Source organism: Vanellus vanellus, assembly GCF_965231255.1.
Source record: "Vanellus vanellus genome assembly, chromosome: 10".
Classification (NCBI taxonomy): Eukaryota; Metazoa; Chordata; class Aves; order Charadriiformes; family Charadriidae; genus Vanellus; species Vanellus vanellus.
In genome coordinates this window covers 3,812,388-3,831,574 of record NC_138915.1, presented here as the reverse complement: position 1 = coordinate 3,831,574, position 19,187 = coordinate 3,812,388, and the positions used below count along the sequence as shown (strand labels likewise).

The window sequence follows — 19,187 nt, the reverse complement described above, 5'->3', positions numbered from 1 at the left end:
GGAATACTTTACTGGGCCACCAGCATGTCTGAAGTCTGTGGGTTTGAAGACTAATAAGACTTGCATCCGAAGGGATTCCTGTGGTTTATAGTGACCTTATAAATGATGAAACCTTTAGTTTAGTAGTTGTGAGTGCAAAAAAAGTAGATGAAAAAAAGGTGCAGATGGCTATAAAATAGGCTAACATAAGTAGTTTTACACTTTTTTTTTTTCCATCTATGGACAGAAAGGAAATGGTAATGGCAAATCAGATGAGAGCAAACAATTACAAATAATTGGCTAAGTTTTCCAGTGAGTGTTAGGATAGCTTTTCTTATAGCCGCGTTGTAACGTGATCCTCCTGCCCATCTTTCCACTGGTTTATAAACAAGTCACAAGCCTCTCCCCATGAATCAAACACATCCTCTGACGAGTCTATAAGTTTGGAATTAGAGGAACAAATACTGGAAGCACAGTGAAGGGAGCTGGTACAAACCACAGGGCACTCCTTGCTCTGTCCTGTAAGTCTTGTGTTCCCACTGAAGTCTACCTCATTGAGGTTAATTTCACTTTTGGAACAATTCTCTTCTCTCTCTTTATCAATCTGAGAATATTTAATGTCTTTCCACATGTAGTGTGGCTGAATAATTCCGTCTGAAATAGTGTACATGGGTTCTGAATTTGGTTCAGGTACGTGTCCGTTCATCTTGGAGAAAAGCAGACCCAGTCTCTTAAAGGACTCCTTCTTGGAGCTGGAAAGTCTCTGAACTCTATTTCCATTTCGGACAAAAGAGCGCTTACTGATCCCATTGCTTTTTGGCTTCTCTTCCACCATATTGATGCCAGACATAGTTTTAATTAGAGCAGATACATTGAAGTCCTTTTTCTTGTTGGCTACATTGAAAGACACGCTCTTGGCTTTGGATTTTTCTCCAGCACCATCCTCATTTGTTTCATCCTTTTGGGACACCTCTGTGCTGCTGGTAGAATAACTTCTCCTCTGGGGCTTCCTGTTTCCCAAGAGGTCAAGAACTTCATAGCGAAAACTGGAGATGTCCTGTTTTAATTCCTAGGGCAAGAGGAGAAATGAGTTTTACACTCAGCAGCTTTGTCTGTGACATGAAAGAATGATCGCATTCCCCTGGGAGAGCTGTTCAAAGTTATGCAGATGGCTGATACCAAATCACATTTAGAAGAACACCAAATACATCTTCATTATTCAGTGACACACAAAAAGAACGTACTGATAATGCTGAGAATTGGAGACCTCATAAGGTCTTTGTCTCCAAAGGCTGTGTGACGAGCCCTCTTGACCAGCCCCCCCTGCCTAGCCCCCTCACCCCTCAAAAAAGTCAAATAGGACAGTTATAGAAGAGGGGAAGCACTGCTGAAATTTAGAAATATGGCAGGAATCCTGTTTAGTTGATCAGCCCAACTCTGACTTTGTTGGTAAACGTTCTTCATATTCATTAACCCGGACTCACTCTTTGGCTCTGTCTGGTCTAGGATTAGGAATGTAATGTTGACTCAAATCAGATACTTCATTCCTACCATTTCCAAAGCTTCTTCTCTATGTAACATATTGTATATTAAAATCTGGGAGGTGATCATATGAGAAGACACCTGAATAAGAATATTCTCTGCCCAAAAAAACCCACATACACATCATATGTATTCCCAGCTCCAGTAATAGTCCTATTTCCACAGCAGGTTACAAATCATCTTGACAATTGAGTGCAAACTCTGTGAGTTGCTACTTGAATTAATGTAATAAATTATTATTATTAAGGAATAATAAGTTACCTTGAAATTTTCTTCAGTTAAACCTTCATTGGTTTTGGAAGTTCTTATCATTGCTGCAACGTATCTTTTCACAAGATTTCTTATCACTTCCTAGAATAGGAAACAATACGAGTGATTCAACGGCTCACTCAGACCAAACTCTGTTCCTACTGCATTTCACCGAGTTCTTACCAACAGTGGCTGTCCTGACTCTGCTGTCTAAGAAAAAATTACTTAACCATTAGAAACAGAACTCTTTCTTTTAAACAGAACAAACCTTTGGAAAGGGTTATATGCCTTCCATCTTGAATGCTCAGTTGTTAACTATAGCAAGCGGGTATTCTGTACTTGTTTTGTGTATGTAAAAGTAGCTGAGAAAAAATTCTTGATGTTCTCAAATGTCCTTAAGCCATTTAATCTCAGCTGTTGAAAGTTTTTAAGATTACCAATCTCATGTGTGTATGCTGTGTATCCTGATAGGCTAAGTTTGCCATTTGAAGATTGTTTATCAAGTATTTGAAAGCCAAGGAAGATATGTTGATGACAAGTAACCCGAAGAACAGCCAGGACCCCACGGAGCAATGCACATTCACGTTAAACCACATCTGCCAGCTGCCTGGGCGTTCCCTAATGGCAGGTTAGAAACTCCTTTCAAGGCTGCTGCAGCGCCTGTGGACAGTGCTGGTAGGACTGCATCACACGCTTGGTGACTTCTCTAAGGGCTCTCACTCCTCTGTGTTACCTGGGCTGTTTGTTACAGTACAGACTTTTGGTAGGATGAGATCTGTTTTGCTCTGTGTTCATGTACCTCCTTGCTGGCTTTACATAAGCAAACTGGTACTTTGAGCTTTTACGTTTATCTGTGCCGGCCAGCATACACAGAGGTTGATTTCTATATACAGAAGAGACAACTCCAAACCTTCCCTTCATTTTCCCCCGTGTCATAAATAGGGATAACAAGTCTGAGCAGCACCAAGCACAAAGATGGTCTCTGCACCACGGTTTTACTGTTGGGTTTTTTTATGAGATCCCACTGTTGGTACCCAGAAGCCATGCTGTGAAGTCAGAAATTACCAAATGTTTGTTGTCAAAAGTGACTAATTATGTTAAACATTAACTTCAGATAAAAATACTCTTCAAAAAGCAGGAGATGTCTTAAGTAAGACAAATTACTAATGGCTTTTGACAGTATAGTGTCACATACCACCTAACATTCTGGAGAAATTTTTTTCTTCCAGCATGCTGGCATAATACATCACACTGAATTCCAGTGCTGACATAATTAATACATCACACTGAATTCCAGTACTGAAGCTGGTGTTTTTAATACAGTTTCACCCTTTTGTAGGTTGACTTATAATGAGCACTTGATGACAGGCAGGCTGACAATAAACAAACCAAGCAAAATTCAACAAAGGAACCATTCCTCCTTCCTCAGCTGTCCAAACCAGAAGAAAATCCCAATCACTGTTTGAGTTAGGGATGCTTTACAAAAAAGAGCAGGGAGGAACAATTCGAAAGTGTGTAAAAATACTGCAGGAACAGTTTTAGTCAGGATGGCGTGACAGCCTGGTACCTCTGATGGCAGTGGGGATTTCACCTTTGACTTCAGCAGCCAGACTGATAACTGGCAAGTTTTCCACTACTTCAGAGGGGATGAAAGGCTAGGAGTGATTGACTGAACCATCCCTCCTCTAATGAGAAAATGTTTTAATCCATGATAAGCAAAATCCTCTTAGAGGACCTACACCTAGCAAAATATATTCTAGAAGCAAGCAAGAATCGAGGTAATAGAAAGTGAGCAGGAAGAAGAAACAGCAAGTAAAAACTTTATGCGCTCAAGATTTTACCTGGTAATGTTGATTCTGAATCAGGTTGTCAGCATGCCGTTCCTGGAAAAAGAAAGGCACGGATATGTTACCAGTTCAGTCCTGTCTTTAGAGCTCCTGATGGCTCTTTGCAAGTGATGATCCAGCAGCCTTCTGCACCAGCGGAGCAGTGGCCCTCGCGATCCTGAACATGCACAAGCACCCTCAGAAAATGAACTATAAAACCATGCAGCTCCTTACTGTGAATGTTTTGAGGTTTTCATGCCTCTTCTGTTCATTGTCAGAGTCGTTGCCTGGGCACAGCTGATTGTGAATCCACTTGCAAAGGTACCAGACTGACTTGGGACTTGGGACAATGTTAAAAGGAGGGGGCAGAGTGGCACCTTCATCAAAGTAACTCATCCAGAGCTTTGTCCGTGCAAACTTCCACTCAATATCTGCATGGTCCTATGAGAGAAGGAAAGAGACCATCAACAGCTTCAGGCAGGCTTTCCTGGAGCAAATGCCAGCGGCTGAGGAGGTGACGTGGGAGCAATAAAGGATTTCTCCAGCTGCAGGCAAAGCAGTATCGCTTCTTCCATCTCCCTCACTGGGGGTGTACTTAAAAAAATGCAGTGTGAAATGCAGCTGGCGTGTAAATTACCAACCACTGAGAAATGAGATGATCGCAATATTCAGCAAAAGCAATTTCACATGCTAAAGCCCGGCTTCGTCCTTTAGAGGTTGTGCTTATGAGTTTGCCAATACAAGAAGTAAGAAAACATATTTCTTTTTTGCTTTTTGCTAGCACTTTTATTATCACAAACCATTGTTTCTCATGTCCAAATCCAATGAATTCTCGTATTCTTCCCCGGAAAAAGATCTTTCATAGTGTTTTTTTATTTGTTTGGGTTTTTTTACAGCATCCATTAATTCATCTCTGATAAGGAAGTGACACATTTTATGCATGCCATATTTTAAATCTTGCCTCTGCATTATCCTTATCAGCTCTAGTGTTTTTCATCCTAACAAAGTAAAGGTGGAAAGCTAGTAGCATCCTTTTACAGCTGCAATGATAGGCACACGGTCTGTACAGTCACCAGGAAAGGAATCCTGAGTCTATGCGAGACACTGACCTTGCAGACTGCAAAATGGTGATCCCCAAATTAAGCCAGTTCCAGTCTAGTCCATGGAGTCAAGAGGCTGTTCGGCCCAGTAACAAACTGCATATTCCCTTCAACATCAGGGCAGAGACATCTGCCTACAGCCTGGATTCAGAGAGATGCTGCAGCTATTCAAAACTGATTTCGTGCTGTTTCGTGCTAGTTTTAAAGTTTAAAAAATGTCACTGTTTTGTATGTTCTGCACAAATTCTGACATTAGACAGAAAAGGAAGGAAATAGTTTGAAGCCTTCAAGCCAAGCAGTACTGAACACCGCTTACAATAGTACCCTAAATTTAAATAGTAAATTTGTCTATTGTTATCATTGCAGAGTATGGTGCTAAGCTGGTGGTTATGACATTTTAGCTGTTCAGCATTTATGTTAACAGTACCTGGCATGATATTAAACCAAAGCTGTGATTATCTAGGTTAAGTAACAGTGCAAGGCAGGAGAAAAGGACAGTGTAGGATTTTAAGTTTCTGAGGAGATTTCAAGCAGTTTGGAACAAGCAGCCCTCTTGAGCGAGGGATGCTGCAGGGCAGCAGCTCTGGGAAACACGCAGTGAAGAGTAGGACAGGGAGTTTAATAAAATATGGCTGAACATCATGCCGGAAAAATTACTACACTGGCTTTCTGGCTATGCTCCAGTGCTCTGACATGGGTAAAATATGCTCACATTTTGACAGTGAGGTGCAGCTGAACTCCATTTTAGTAGTGTATTCAAATTATACGCAGCTCTCAATTTAAAACAACTGCCTCAGTGGCCCAGTGGCACATTAGTCTCTGCAGATGGTCTGAATCAGCCCAGAACAATACTATCCCCTGCCAACTTACTGAAAGGGCTGTTTTCAAGCCGTAGGTAGACTCACAGAAGCAGCCTGCCATGCCCCTTTTTGCTTCATACGTTATCAGACCCCCATAAGCAGGGAAACTGTGGCATCACAATGAAGCATTAGAAGCTGATGCTGGTGGAAATGAAGTTCTGGGTAGTAAAAAATTAAGTTTGCACCATAGAGATAATTGCCACCAGAAAAAAAACAACGTCCTGCTCATTTTTTCTTCATTTGTCTCTACCTGCAGGCTGCAGCAAGCTCAGTTGAGCTAGAGGAGAGCAGGACAAGCTGGTGCCATGCAGCTGCTGTTCCTCCTTCCCAGATTCTGGGTTAGTGCTCTGAGGTCCACAACCAGCCCACAGGACAACTGCTGCCTGATAGCTGTGCAGAGTTGAAGGCAGAGCTGTTCCAGCCTCTTCCAGAAGGCTCAATCTTGAAGGCTCAACCATGCCCATCTTTCTACCTGAACGTTTCTTAGTCTGGGCAACTTCAGTTGAAACAGTCTCCAGAAGAAGGACAACGAATGACACGCCAAGTGAGGGAAGGTGCCGCTGGGGAGGGTGTGCTGCCCACGGGGAAGGCAGGAGATCAAATCTCTCTTGGCAGAGAAGGGGCCTGAGCTGCAGTGGCCCATGGACTTGCTCGTACCAGGGAAAACCCAATGGTAGCTGCACCCTGAAAGGCTGCAGATGAGGGGCATTGCTGGTTCACAGAATCACAGAATCTTATAGATTGGAAAAGACCTGTAAGATCATCTAGTCCAATCATTAACCTAACACTGACAAGCCCACCACTAAACCATGTCCCTAAGCACTATATCTACACGACCCTTAAATACCTCCAGGGATGGGGACTCCACCGCTGCCCTGGGTAACGCATTCCAATGCACGACAACCCTTTCAGTAAAGAAATTCTTCATAATATCCAGTTCAGACTTCCCTTGGCGCAACTGGAAGCCGTTTCCTCTTGTTCTATCAAGCACCTAAAGCATTTTGTAGGGGAATAGCTGCACAAGACCAGTACTGAGTTATCCAGCCCTGCTGTGAATAAGCTTTTCTCAGGGTCTGCAGGAACTATGGACACCTGGCAACCCTGGTAGCGCTATCTGGGGCGGCTGGAGAGTTTAGGGTAAGGCAGGAGCTGAAGGAGAGTGCAAAGACTGTTATTTTGGATAGACACATGGATATTTTAAGTTCTTTGTCAATAAACAAGTAGGTGTTAACTGAGGAGTCAGAAGGGAGAAAGTAGTTTGGAGAAGGTTATAAATCCACCCTTCCCTTCTACAAAGGTCCATCAAAGGTCTAGTGTCAGTGGTGGGGTGGGATCAGGTGTGGTGACTTGGTGGCAATTTCCTTCAGCACATTATAAAAAGGGCATGTCCTGGGCAGAGGTGATTTAGCAGTGGATATTGGACACTGTTTGTAGGGGAGGATAAGGCAAGTCTATAGCTTAGGGACTGCAAATTAGTTTCTGGGAAAGGAAGGAAGAAAAGGGCTAAAAAGCTTTTTTCTGCACAGTGTTTTCTTTGTTCTTTCATTTTAAAATAGCTTAAGGAGACTCCATGAGCTTGAGAAGGGGCTGAAGGCAGGTGCAGGGCAGCGCTGTGAAACTTAGCAAGAGTTTCTCATTGGACAAGTCTTGTGTTTGGTCTGAACAAATCCCTGTTGATCTTAATGTGTCTTGTGGGTGAGGCTGGTGGATGCTGGCTTCAGCCCCAGCTGTGTTTCTTCCTGTGCAGTTTCAGTCAACAAGTGCAATATAACCTCTCTTAAAAGACAGACCCTCTGTACAAGGCTTAAAGTGTCTTTTCTTTCTCTTTTCTGCTGCTGTGAATTCCCCAGGGTTTACAAACTGAGCCTGTCTCAATTATTCACCTTGATGTTTTGAGAACCTGAGCAAATCAGATGAGAGCTCCTGACAGCAGTTTTGTGTTGGAAATATTGGAAAGAGACATTTCAATTTTACTGAGAATGTCTTTGTGCGCCAGGAAGCCACCATTTTCTTGGTTAGAGCTCTCTTTAGTGCTGTAAGCACTAAAATCCGCACACAAAACTACAGCTTTCCTAACTCTCCTCCCTGTGCTGAGTACCAAGAGTACCACACTTCAGCAGTCGTTCGATACGCAATTCATACCTGAAGCACTTGTGAGTTACAGCCAGTGCATCAGCCATTGCATTGGCTGTGAACATGACCCAGTGGACCACTAGACCTGCTCCAGGTTTTTGCTGCGTCTCCCCAGTGACTACAGGCTACTGAGCAAGATTTATGCTTTTGAGAGCTGCCCGAGGCTGAGCCTGCTTTGCGTCAAAGCTGTTGCAAAGATTGCACATAGGTGAACACAAGTGAGCTCCTGAATACTCCTACCATGAGAGTCCAACCCGAGGGACTTTCCCTTGCTCAGCCTGTGCCATGCACCCCGCAAAGCTACACAGCAGTGGACAAGCCTGGACCTGCTGCCGGAAGGTTCAGTGCCACCTGCAGCAGTGCTGCATGAGATTTACAGAGATGGGTCACAGGAGATGGCGTGTTGGAGCCTGCTCCCAGGGACAGCCAGCACGGACGTAACCCTGGGAGGCTTCAGCAGATGTGGGTTTCCTAAGAGAGAGGACAGGCAGAGGGCATGCACCAAGGGGAGCTCAGCGGCGTGAGATGTGCCCTGCAGCGCTCTGCCGTGGTGAGGAGCTTCGAGCACTGCAGAGCGAGGACAGGATCCTCACAGACCTGTGCTGTTTTATACAGTGTTCTTAGATGACAATTTTTTGGTAACATTTATAATAAGCTAAAGAAATATCTACCAGCTTTTCAAGCGTGACCTTGTTGCTTTAGGAATTTAAATCCAAGTTTGGATTTCGCTGTCCTGTTTTTGAGCTTCTGTTGCTCTTGTCCTTGTCACCATTTTCTTTCAAGCACTGCTCATCATTTCAGCTATAAAACATTCTACTTCTTAAGAGGGCCGAGCCCTCAAGCTCAAAGAACACATGAACTCAAAGAAACCAGCACTTGGCTTCTCTGTGAGAAAAAAACAGTGTCGCTTACTATCACAATGCAAATGTGTCATACTGGCCACATAATCCTCTTGCAAATCTCTGCCATTTGAAGTGAGAATTAATCTCCCATAAAGATTTCCCTGTGGGATCGCTGAAGCCATCTTACTGTAGCAGTTGCGAGGATTTTTTAATTCAGTCAGTGATGTGTTCACAGATGTGCCAGATTTTAAATAATTACCTGCTACACTAATTATCCAGGATAATTCAAGCATTAATCTCCATCTTTATCTCTATGTAGAAAATCTGTTGTTTACATTTTGTGGAATGTTTTCTATAAAGATTTCCATCACCATCTCCTTGCTGGGCCATATGGTTTAGATCATACTTTGCCAAATAACGGCCAGCTTCTCAGCTGGTACTGACCAGCCGGCAGAGCCCCAGCAATGGAAGACTGTTTCAGTTCTCTGTATGAGATGGCCACCACTGCCACAGCCTCTGGGTTCCTCAACATTGTCAAGTATTTCAGCTCCCTTGTGGCTGGAAAGCTGATGGAGGAAAATGCTGTTACTTTTAACGTAGCAGACAGGAGCTGAAGGACAGGGCTGTCCCTTGGGAAGCCTGTGGCAAATCAGGGCATGGGAGCACGATCTCCTGACTTTTCAGCATCCCTGAAAGCATTGGGATAGTCCTGAGTTTATGTTAGCTCAGGGCTGATGGGCTGAAATGGATGATGGCAGCTCCCTGCATGCCGTGGTTAGCTCTCGGTTAGGCTGGTGGAGAGCCCTGGTACAAACATGCAGCTAAAACATAATGCTGAGATGATGTTAACGCTCGGCAGCCAGGCACTCTGACATCTTCAAACTTATCCACGGTAAAACAACCACAAAATAATCAGCTGCTTAAGCTCCTCTATGGTACACAGAGGTGCACAAGGGCTTCTGCCCCTTCCTCTAAGAAGTGTGTTCCTGGGATGCAAATCCTCCCCACGCCCATTTGGAAAGAATAATGTATAAAGCTCACTAGCATCTTTCTAGCTGGCACAAAAAGGGCTGTGTGAGCCTTTCTTGTGTTTTATTATACAACAGTCAATGGGCTAAGCTGAAAATCAGGCTGCTGCCTGTCAGATGCAGATATAGATGGCTGTGACAATGCCCTCGGGACCAGGCTGGCTGGCCATGGCTGAGTGCCTCGGAAGGAGGCACTGGAAGCTTTCCCCTTGTGCCGGGAACACTGGCAGAAGTCAGCGTTATTTCTGCATCAGGAGTAGCCGGAGTGCTCTCTGTTGCTGTCCCAGAAGGTGCCAGCAGCAGCCCCAGAAGATTAGGAAGTGCCTAAGCTGTAGTGCTCTCCTGGAGGAAGGAAGAGGAGACGGGCATTCACCTTTGAAAGGTGCTCGCTGACATACCTTATTTGCAGCTTATTGAGTAAGGGAGGCTCATTGCCTGAGAGGCACAGGAACTTCAAAGGTGGTGGTTTTGCTGCGTAATTAGCTGCACTGTGAAGTGTAGGAGAAGTCATTAAACCCTGTTTAGTATATTTCTATCTCACGTGCCTCTTTATTGCTCTTTGCTAAACCCAGAGCAGGGAAACGGCACAGAAAATATATCAGCAATGGCTTTCAAGCAGGCTAGCACAAGAAATATACCCTTGTGTGTCCTGAACAGAAAGATTTGCAGAAAGAGGGTCAGGAGAAAGTTTATCTTTACAGAACCTGACACAGACAACTCTTGTGCAGTTTCAAAGCTGTTAATTTTGTTGTATGTGTTGGGCAAACTGGTAAGAACATCAGCAGAGCTTGGGGGTTTAATGACAAGCTCAGAGAAGCAAGCAGCAAAAATCCAAGCAGGCTATTTGAGGTAAATGATGCTTGATGTCATAGAAAGAAAAAAAAAAAAGTCTGCGAGAAAAATCAGGGACCTACAAAGGCAATTAATGCATAGGTAATTCAGCTGCAGCTGACAAATGACTTTGCTTTCAAAGCTGGGGATGACATACTGAAGGATAAGAACTTAATAGGATCAATCTCAAAAATAATACAAGAAAAAATACTAAAGGAGGACAATCTAGCATTAGAAAAAGCAATTAGAACGGTTAGGGAATGAGACAGCAAGAGAAGAGATGAAAGTACTGTCTCGCACAAAATCACACGCTGCACTGGTAAAGCAACCGGAGTTCTGACCAGCAACCAGACGTCCCCACCAGGGAAGCTGCGGTGGCCCCATGCCAACCACACACGGCTTTGAAGAGGAGCGTGTGGCAATGCTCTGGGGAGAACAAGCCCACGGCAGATGCGAACCAACACACACAAAGCGAAGGAGCGCCCAGATGTGAGGGAAGACATGCCCGGAGAGCCGCAAAGCAAACCCCGTGCACCAGCACGCCAGGCAAAGCCAACGGGCGCGGGCAGGACGTGCGGCGCGGGCAGGGGGAGCTGCTCCCGGGGCAGCAGCTCAGCCGGGGATGCGGGCTGTTTTCTGCTTCCAGCACAGAAAAGGAAAAGCACGTTCATGAAGCATAGGCAGGTTCTGAAGAAATACTCATAAATGAATACCAGCACTGGGATACAAGAAAAGTGAATTCTTGGGCCAGGATACAGGTAAAGACTTGATTTCAGAAAAGAGCTATCCTTATCTGGTAAACGGCAGAAGGCAGCAAGGCCCTTAGGTGAGGAAATCAAAAAGAGCACAGGGGGAGAAAACACCCCAAATCTCATTTTTGACATAGCAGACCTTTCATATATGCCATCGATGGGATTGCAAGCCTTAAAAACTTGAAAGCTGGATGAAGATCCTAGTCATGGTAGAGCCCATAAAAGAACACACGTAACAGAGGAAGTTAGGAAAAGCTCCCTTAATTTTGCAGGTAAATCACTTCAAACAGATCAAGGGAATGGCCAGTTCAGTGTCAACGAGACATACAGCACGGCAACCGTGTTTTATAATAAGATGGATAAAGGACTCCATCTTTGGACCGTGGCCAGAGAGGCTCGGAAATCATGGAAATAGGGTAGGTCACTGGTTGCAATGGAAAAGAAAATCACTAATGGCTTCTGAATACACGAGGTCAAGCGAAGAGCACAGGCATTCACTCCTAAGTGACACCAGACCAGACCTATTAGATGAGCTGTTGCGCTGGCCATCGCTTCCCCAAAATGGACCTCCTTACTGCGAGCTGGCTGATTTTCCCAGCTCTGGGGAAGCAGTTTGTTTGTACTTGGAAAATGCATGCTTTAGCATCTCTACTATTTATATCTTCCATGTGCAGAATATATTCATAATTAAAATTTTTATTATAGCTTGTGATGCACTACATTCCACAATGTATTTAGGTTATATATATCAATTACCTTTCATCTCCCAACAGCATATTGGATGGAAACAACGATAGCTAATGAGAAGGCCAGGGAATATTATATTTGAGAAAACACACGAGAACTGTGGATTGTGCTGGTTTTAGCACAGTTAAATTACTTGAACTGACACCTTTTTTTTTCTTGACTCATTCCAGCAAAGTTCAGCTTTTATTTTAATAATCAAATAAATCAGTGCAGTAGGAAGGTCATATAGACAAATAGTTCCCTAAAAAAGCCTCAGCAGGAAGAAACAATGAGAAAGATATCACTAAGGCTTTGTTCTTCCTGCCATCCATTCTCTCTCCTTTATCACTGCCTGATAAGAGCCTCTTTTCATGCTGAAAGTCAGAGAGATAAGGTGCATCTGTGCTGATAATGTTAACTGCCTCCAGCCAGGTCAAAATCAAGTAATTCACACGTGCCTATAGAGAAATGGCCGGCTGAGAAGGTATGTCTAACCCAAAGGGCTTGAGTGTTGATGACTCTGTTAGTACCATGGCAACACTCCCCCAACTTCGACTGATTACTACTTTTACTTTTTCCAGAGTATTATCTTTGATTTTTTTCTTTATAGCCGGTCAGCCTGGGATTTGACTCTTCCAAGGAAAAAATGTCTTGAAATGTATTGCTGGACTGGTGGGAACCAGATACAAAGGAGAATCAGGTATTTCTCTGTACCCCTCTTTATTTATTTTGTTTCTTTTTTTTTTTTTTTTCTTTCCTCCCAAGAGAAGTTAGTCCCAAGAAGAAAAATCCCAGTTTGGATCCACATGTAAATTTCAGATCCCAGGATCCCAGGATCCAGTCTGTGCCATTAAATGGATGTGATTTCAGCTGGGAAATGTGATGTCAGCTGCTGCGACAAATGTATTTAAAGGTCTAACAGTTTAGTTAAGGTGCTATTTAGGGCCATTTGTAACTTTTAGATCTGACCTCTGATTATGAATAATCACAAAGCACATTCCATGGTCTTTGCCACTGACTCCTATGCTACAAAAATGTTTACCAGAATATCTGGTCACACAGAGCTCACTAGAGGGGTATTAACACTGTAAATTCATTACTGCTCTGACCCTGGGAGCTGGTTTCATGTGTTGCTGGAATTTCTCTAAATCAAAGCCTTGAGCCTCACTGTATCTCCTTAGGCTTTACAACCTTTTTATGCACATATATACACAGCCCTTAAATCCCATCCTCAAGTAATCAGAAAAATAAAATCATCATTCCCAAACTTCCATAGTTAAGCAATGAAACTGTGTACATGTATTCAGGTACCAAATGCTCTTTTTGCTCTTTTATGACTGGCCGTAAACTGCCTTTCCTCAGTGAAGGAGTGAAGCTGGACTGTGTCTTTTACTGACTGTGTAAAGGTCATAGCACCAGTGGGAGAAGCAAGTGCCCGACACCTCTGGAAGTCAGCCTGTTTGCATAGTCATTTACATGCAGTGCATGAGCTTAGCTGCCAGAAATTGAAAAATTGCTCAAAAATGAAAAATCCTAGCTAAACATTCCGTTCGTTTAAATATATCCTTGAACCAAAAGAAAGGGAACCATTATAAATGTATGAGATCACTCAAGTCTCTTAGTGAATCTTGAGCTGTGCAGACAGCACTGATCAGGAGATGAAGCCCCTGTTTCTTCCCCAGATTGTGAGAGCAGGATCTGCAGCTGAGGAGCTGCGGGGGACCGGACGGGAGAACAGAAATGCAGACAAGGAGCCACAGCACATCATCCAGGTTATTAGACATCTTCCCATTTAATTGGATGGAGTTGTAGGTATCCCTGTTTCACCTATATAATCAGCGTCAACTTATTTGCTAGATTGCAGCGTGCTGCAAAAGAAATCTGTGAAGCACTGGCATCTAAAAAGTCACGTTTCAGAGGATTCTTAATATAGCTGTTCCCATTGCTCAGTATCAGGTGAAACCTCTTCCCAGATAAATCCCTTTCAGTTTTTCACTGCTTTTTCCTCAGTAATATTTTTCCTTTATCTTCCACTTTTCCTCTTTTCTTTTGCCTTTTTAACAAAAGTCCCCTTGATGCAGAAGCGCAAGATAATGCTAATTGAGCTTGTCAGGCCTAAATAAAAGATGGGATAATGCAGGGGGCTACAACCTATGTGGTTCCATCTGGATACATCAGCTTCTATCATGTAGCAAGAGCAAACCTTGCTGTGCTGCTTCGCACGTAATGGGCAGAGAATTATTGACCTGTCATGCAGGGCACCGGTGTGTTAACTACACCAAAGAAAACAGAACCCACCCATATAAACGCCAGCAAATTCCCTGTAATATCTTAAATCAGCCAGGGGTCATCTACAGATCGCAAGCTCATCTTGGTTTATACTTAAATGTAACGTTTCTGCTCCTCTGAATAAGCCCCGGAGTGGTTTGGCCATGGTGGTACGCAGGGTCAGATAAATATCTGGGTTTGCAAAGATTAAAAACAACAGAAAGGATTAACCTTCTGATCCTGGTGACAATAGTCGTATGAGCAGGGGTTTGCAGGATTGGGCCCTAGGAAGGAGAATTGGCTTTGTCTAGTCTAACAACAGAAGAAAGATGCAGCATGGGAAGTCAGAGCACATCGAGTCCTTCCATTTAGAGGCACTGCAAACACCAGATGAATATTAACAACTTGATTCAAGTCCATGGGTTATATGTAATTAGGCCAAAGCCAGCAAAAAGACAAACAGTTCTACACCTTCAAATGAATACTTTAGCTTCCTAACAAAAAGCAATTAAGCTGCCTGCCAGTCTAGAGCAAGGCTGCAGGGCTAATTTCACACACAGCCCTCTCGCTGCATGGTAGCATCACGGCACACCACTGCTGCAATGTATTTCCCTTCACTTTCAAATAAAAATGTGCTGGGAGTCCCCCACGTCCAGTCACAAGCTTCAGAGAGAGCACCCAGCCTTGGGAATCAATCCCACTCCTCTAAAGATGTGCTACAGCTACCCAGGAGGGAACTAGGGAGCAAGGGGCCAGCATTTCTTCACGCGTTAGCACACTCCATGGCAAAATGTAGCAGAAATCTGCCTGTCCGCATGTCACAAAAGGCACCGGGTAAATTCAGGAGAATTTGCGATTTCAATTAATTATTACTGATGACACAGATGAGTTTTGGGAGTGCGGTAATTGAGATTTGGGTAACTACAGCTGCATTGCGGAATGAAGAAAAGACATGAGCATATTACCTGCACCCGGAACACGGGATCGGCACGTGCAGGATGTGCGTGTTGGTCAGCTGGAGCCCCCGAGGGCCACAACACCGGGGGACAAAGAGTGATGCTTCATTCAGCCAGCAAACCAAAGAAGAGCCATTTAATCCCCTTTCTAGAACCTAGTTGTTTTGCTACACCGTAAAAAGCTTCAAGAGACATTAATCCCAGCTCATATTGGCAACAAGGGTATAACGAGCATAATTTCATTTCCTGCTGTATGACAGAGTTAAAAAACAAACACATCTAAATTTCTCCTAAGAAATTCAAATGAATGGTTCTGAAATGGGTCTTGTGAGATGAACGCTTCCTGATGCTTTACCATAGCTTAGATTTGAGCCCAGGCTTTGGAGCTGCCCTTTCCTCTATAGGGGGACAATCTACCGCCCCAAAACCTGCCACATGCATGGACTGTCCCACTCTGTATCTTGAACTAAGTTTATTGATTTGTAAAATTCTTCCTTAGCAAAACCACCAAGTAATAACCATGCCGGTCATGCAAGCAGAGGAGGTGCAACATTTTTTTTGACAGTCCTAAGGGTCATAGATCACAGTGGGAAAGAGAATTTCTGCTGCTGTTGTGAATTAAAATGGGTAACAATTACTGCCACAGTGCTGAGGGAGTTAAATTGGTGCAGAAAACTAGAGGAATTTGGTTCTTTTGTAGACCAAGAAAAGTTTGATACTACTTCCTGGCGTAAATCCAAAGTCATCTTGGAAACAATGTAATAGGGAGGTGAAGAATCTTTATATTCCTCTGTGCTTTATTTTTTAAGCTCCCTACTCTGCAAAAATGGAGAAAATTCCATGTACAACATCCCTACACTTACAGTCTAAATTTCCTGAAAGCGATCACTTATTTTTAGCTGCACATACCAACTGCTTCTGTTTACTGTACAGCTTTTGTTTTGCCATGCAAAATGTTTATCGTTTTCATTCTTGTCCGCCACAACATGTGCTAATCCACTCTATTTCATTTCATCATTTAAAACTGCACTCCTAGTTTGGTGTCCAATGCCCTAATTTCTCCCAGCTGAACAGTGGCAACTGTGCTTTAATTTGGTCATACATGCTACTCACAGAGATGCACTTAAAAAAATTAAACATGCAGCTGTCTTTTGCAGTAACAGCTGTCTGATACGAACTACCTTGAAACAACAGATGTACAAACCAACAGGAGGATACAAAATACAATATACAAAACAATTTCGTAACTTAATACATACTGCTATTGTGAAGTCATTATTCCAACATCTCACATACACCACGTATGACACACTTGAAGCTGTAACTCCTTCATTTTCATGCACAGTAGTTAGAGGTAATTTTTCTCAGACCTAGTTTGATGTGATGGTATTCCTGAGGTATTAAGCATCGTTGTACTTTCCTAAAATATCTGAAAGCTGCAAGTGCTTACATCTCTCCTTAATATGTCAGTGGGATGCTTAGTGCTGCAGTGCTGTTGTGCACCACTTATTGCCCTAACTCACCTGGAACTCCGATTAGAGCTCACAGCCCTATGGTTTCGGGTCTTAGTTGCTGTTCTTCCATCGATCTTGCTTCCCATTGCTCCTGCAGCTGCAGAGTCAGAACTGTTGGTGCAGTTCCAGTGACTAATTCCTGCATGACTTCCCAGAATATTACGGATGTGTCCATAAGAAACATGCTTTCAGAAAATATGCATAGATTGCTAATTCCCTGCAAAATGCACCTGCACCGTAGGACCCCCAGAAACACCCACTATCGCATTGTTTTGAAAAAATTACAAACTGGCAGAAGGATTGTGTAACTTCAGATGCAGCCAAGTGGCAATGCTGTGAGAAACAGCCTATCACATAAAGTGTCCTCATTACCCACTCTGTTACTTTCTGCCACTTAGGAATGATGGAGCCACCTGGCTACTCTCGGATAAGTTCCACTGTCCTTCCTCTTGTCATTGTGACATATTCCTCTTCTATACACCAGGTGATGGCATTTCTGTCACGTCTGGGAAGGTATTGAGATGAGAGACCCGGCAGTGCGTAACATCCAGTTGCATTCTGTGCTGCTTGTATAGAACATTCTGATCTTCACATTGGAACAGCGCAAAGCATATGGAAATGTTGGTGTGCATTTGGATTTTGTTGGCTTTGTCGGTGAAACACAGTGCCTCCCATAACCAGCTCTTGACAATGGTTTGGCAAAAGAGAAAAATGGACTGTATGAAAAAAATCAATATCGAAACTGCTTCAGGCTACCCCTGGAAAAATGTATTTATTGAAGTCTGAAATAGCTTAGTAAAAAAACAACAGAATTATGGCAGAAAAATTCTTCCTTCTGTGAGTCAGGAATCACTCAAAGCTGTGTGGAGGTTTTACTCTTTGCTTGCCTTGCTCTGTCTTCCACAGATACCCTGTGGTTTCATGCTGTGTGCCTACAGCGCTTAATTAACTACCAAGCCCTAAACCTCATACTGGGGAGATGCAACAAAGAGCGAAGAAAGAGCAGCTTAGATTCTTCTTTCTCTAACCTGACAGCAGAAATTCATGTATATATGAGACAATGGAGAAAAGCTAACCTGAAGAATAACTGCTACAAATACATTAACATATTTGTCCCTGGAAGAAAGGAGGGGAGAAAGACTGTTTGCTTTGCAGCAGTGCCACTGGCTCATTAACAAGTGGAATTAATTAAGATGTGCTGGCCGCTCCACTATAGGGAAATCAACAAGCAGAGATGCACTCTCATCCCTGATGTCTAGTTCATTTTATTTCTCTGCAGAGTCCTGCACATGGCACAAGATTTCCTACTGATGTATTTGAGAAGAAGACCTCCACCCCACTTCAAGGGCTTCTTGGTCCTTTCCGCTCCTCCTCCCTGGAATGCTGTCATTCCGTGTGCATTCAACGTAATATAAATACCAGGAGGAAGAAATGCCCAGTCTAGCAACCAGTCTGCTGCGATTCAGGAAGAGGTAGACCTGATTACAGGAGGCTAAAAAAATGACCTACAGTTGTAAAGCTCAACATTTATTAATGAGTTGTTTTCTTCAGGGAATAGATTAATTGATATTTGCCCTTAGAAGACACATGCAGAAAACTTGCCCCTGAGAGAATGCTGCGAGCATGCAGAAATACTAGCTTCAAAAAACAAGCTGCATGCGATGCACGAGAAGAGGCTGGAAGTGACTGCCTCTTGCCGTCCCAAAGAATGTCACTGCTCTCGGTAGCAATTGCAATATGACAACTTAAGTGTCAAAGAAGTATCCTGTAGCATTTTGACTGTAATTCTGAGTAAGGGGCTCAGGCTGCACACTGAATTGCATGTTGTTATCTGGGGAGTTCAGTCCTTTACCCTCAGGTCCCTCACCGGCATACTTTCTGATGGAGCAATTCACGGTTCCCAACTGCTCCATATACGAAAATTAATACAACAGTCCACTCTGGACCGTTCACTTCAGTTAATTGTTATGATGGTTCTCTCTAAGTCACGTGGGACTGTTTGTAACGTGTCATTGCAGCACTCAAATTATTCAGGGAAAAGAATGATGAGGGGTTTGTATCCCGGTGAATAGCAAATACTGCTATTCTTATGCCAATCTTAGGTTTGGGCTTTGTGTCAGTGACAAGCCTTTCTGATGACAATAAAGGAGGGGGAATGGGAGAAAATCGCCAAGGAGAGCATCTTTGTTTTCTGCCCCTCATTCCAGTCTCCCTGGAATGTGAGGAGAAGCACTGAACAAAGAGAAAGCACTTAAGGCATTGAAACAGACTGATAAAGCAGCGATGCCTTTGTGATAAGCTGCTTTTCTGCTCATTTGGAAGGTCAATGGCCCAGTTTTTCTCATCGTTTTTAACGTGATAAAGATCAGATGTCCAAAAGTATCACCGATTCGACTGGGTCTGTGCTCAGTTTGACTGGATAACTAAACTTAGGAGCCACTTGAATCAGCAGATGATCAACAGCAGTTGTGGAACCTGTTCAAGGTGACAACTCGATACTCTCCTTTGTGTGCTTTCACCAGGACAGGAGCTCACTCATACATTTCCCCAGAGACTTGTGCTTGAAGCTGGGAATAGAAAT

The 19,187-nt window shown here is 43.5% G+C and overlaps 1 protein-coding gene across 1 annotated transcript in view; it reads right to left on the bottom strand.

Moving 5' to 3' along the window:
• Nucleotides 1-313: 313 nt before the first annotated feature.
• TRPC5 (transient receptor potential cation channel subfamily C member 5) overlaps nucleotides 314-19,187 on the bottom strand; it is a gene marked incomplete at both ends in the record, with an annotated part of 66,941 nt that continues 48,067 nt past the window's right edge. The window contains 4 exons of the mRNA XM_082488392.1: nucleotides 314-1,048; nucleotides 1,783-1,872; nucleotides 3,612-3,653; nucleotides 3,831-4,037. Coding sequence (XP_082344518.1) covers nucleotides 314-1,048; nucleotides 1,783-1,872; nucleotides 3,612-3,653; nucleotides 3,831-4,037 — 1,074 coding nt within the window. The remainder of the gene's footprint in view (nucleotides 1,049-1,782; nucleotides 1,873-3,611; nucleotides 3,654-3,830; nucleotides 4,038-19,187) is intronic.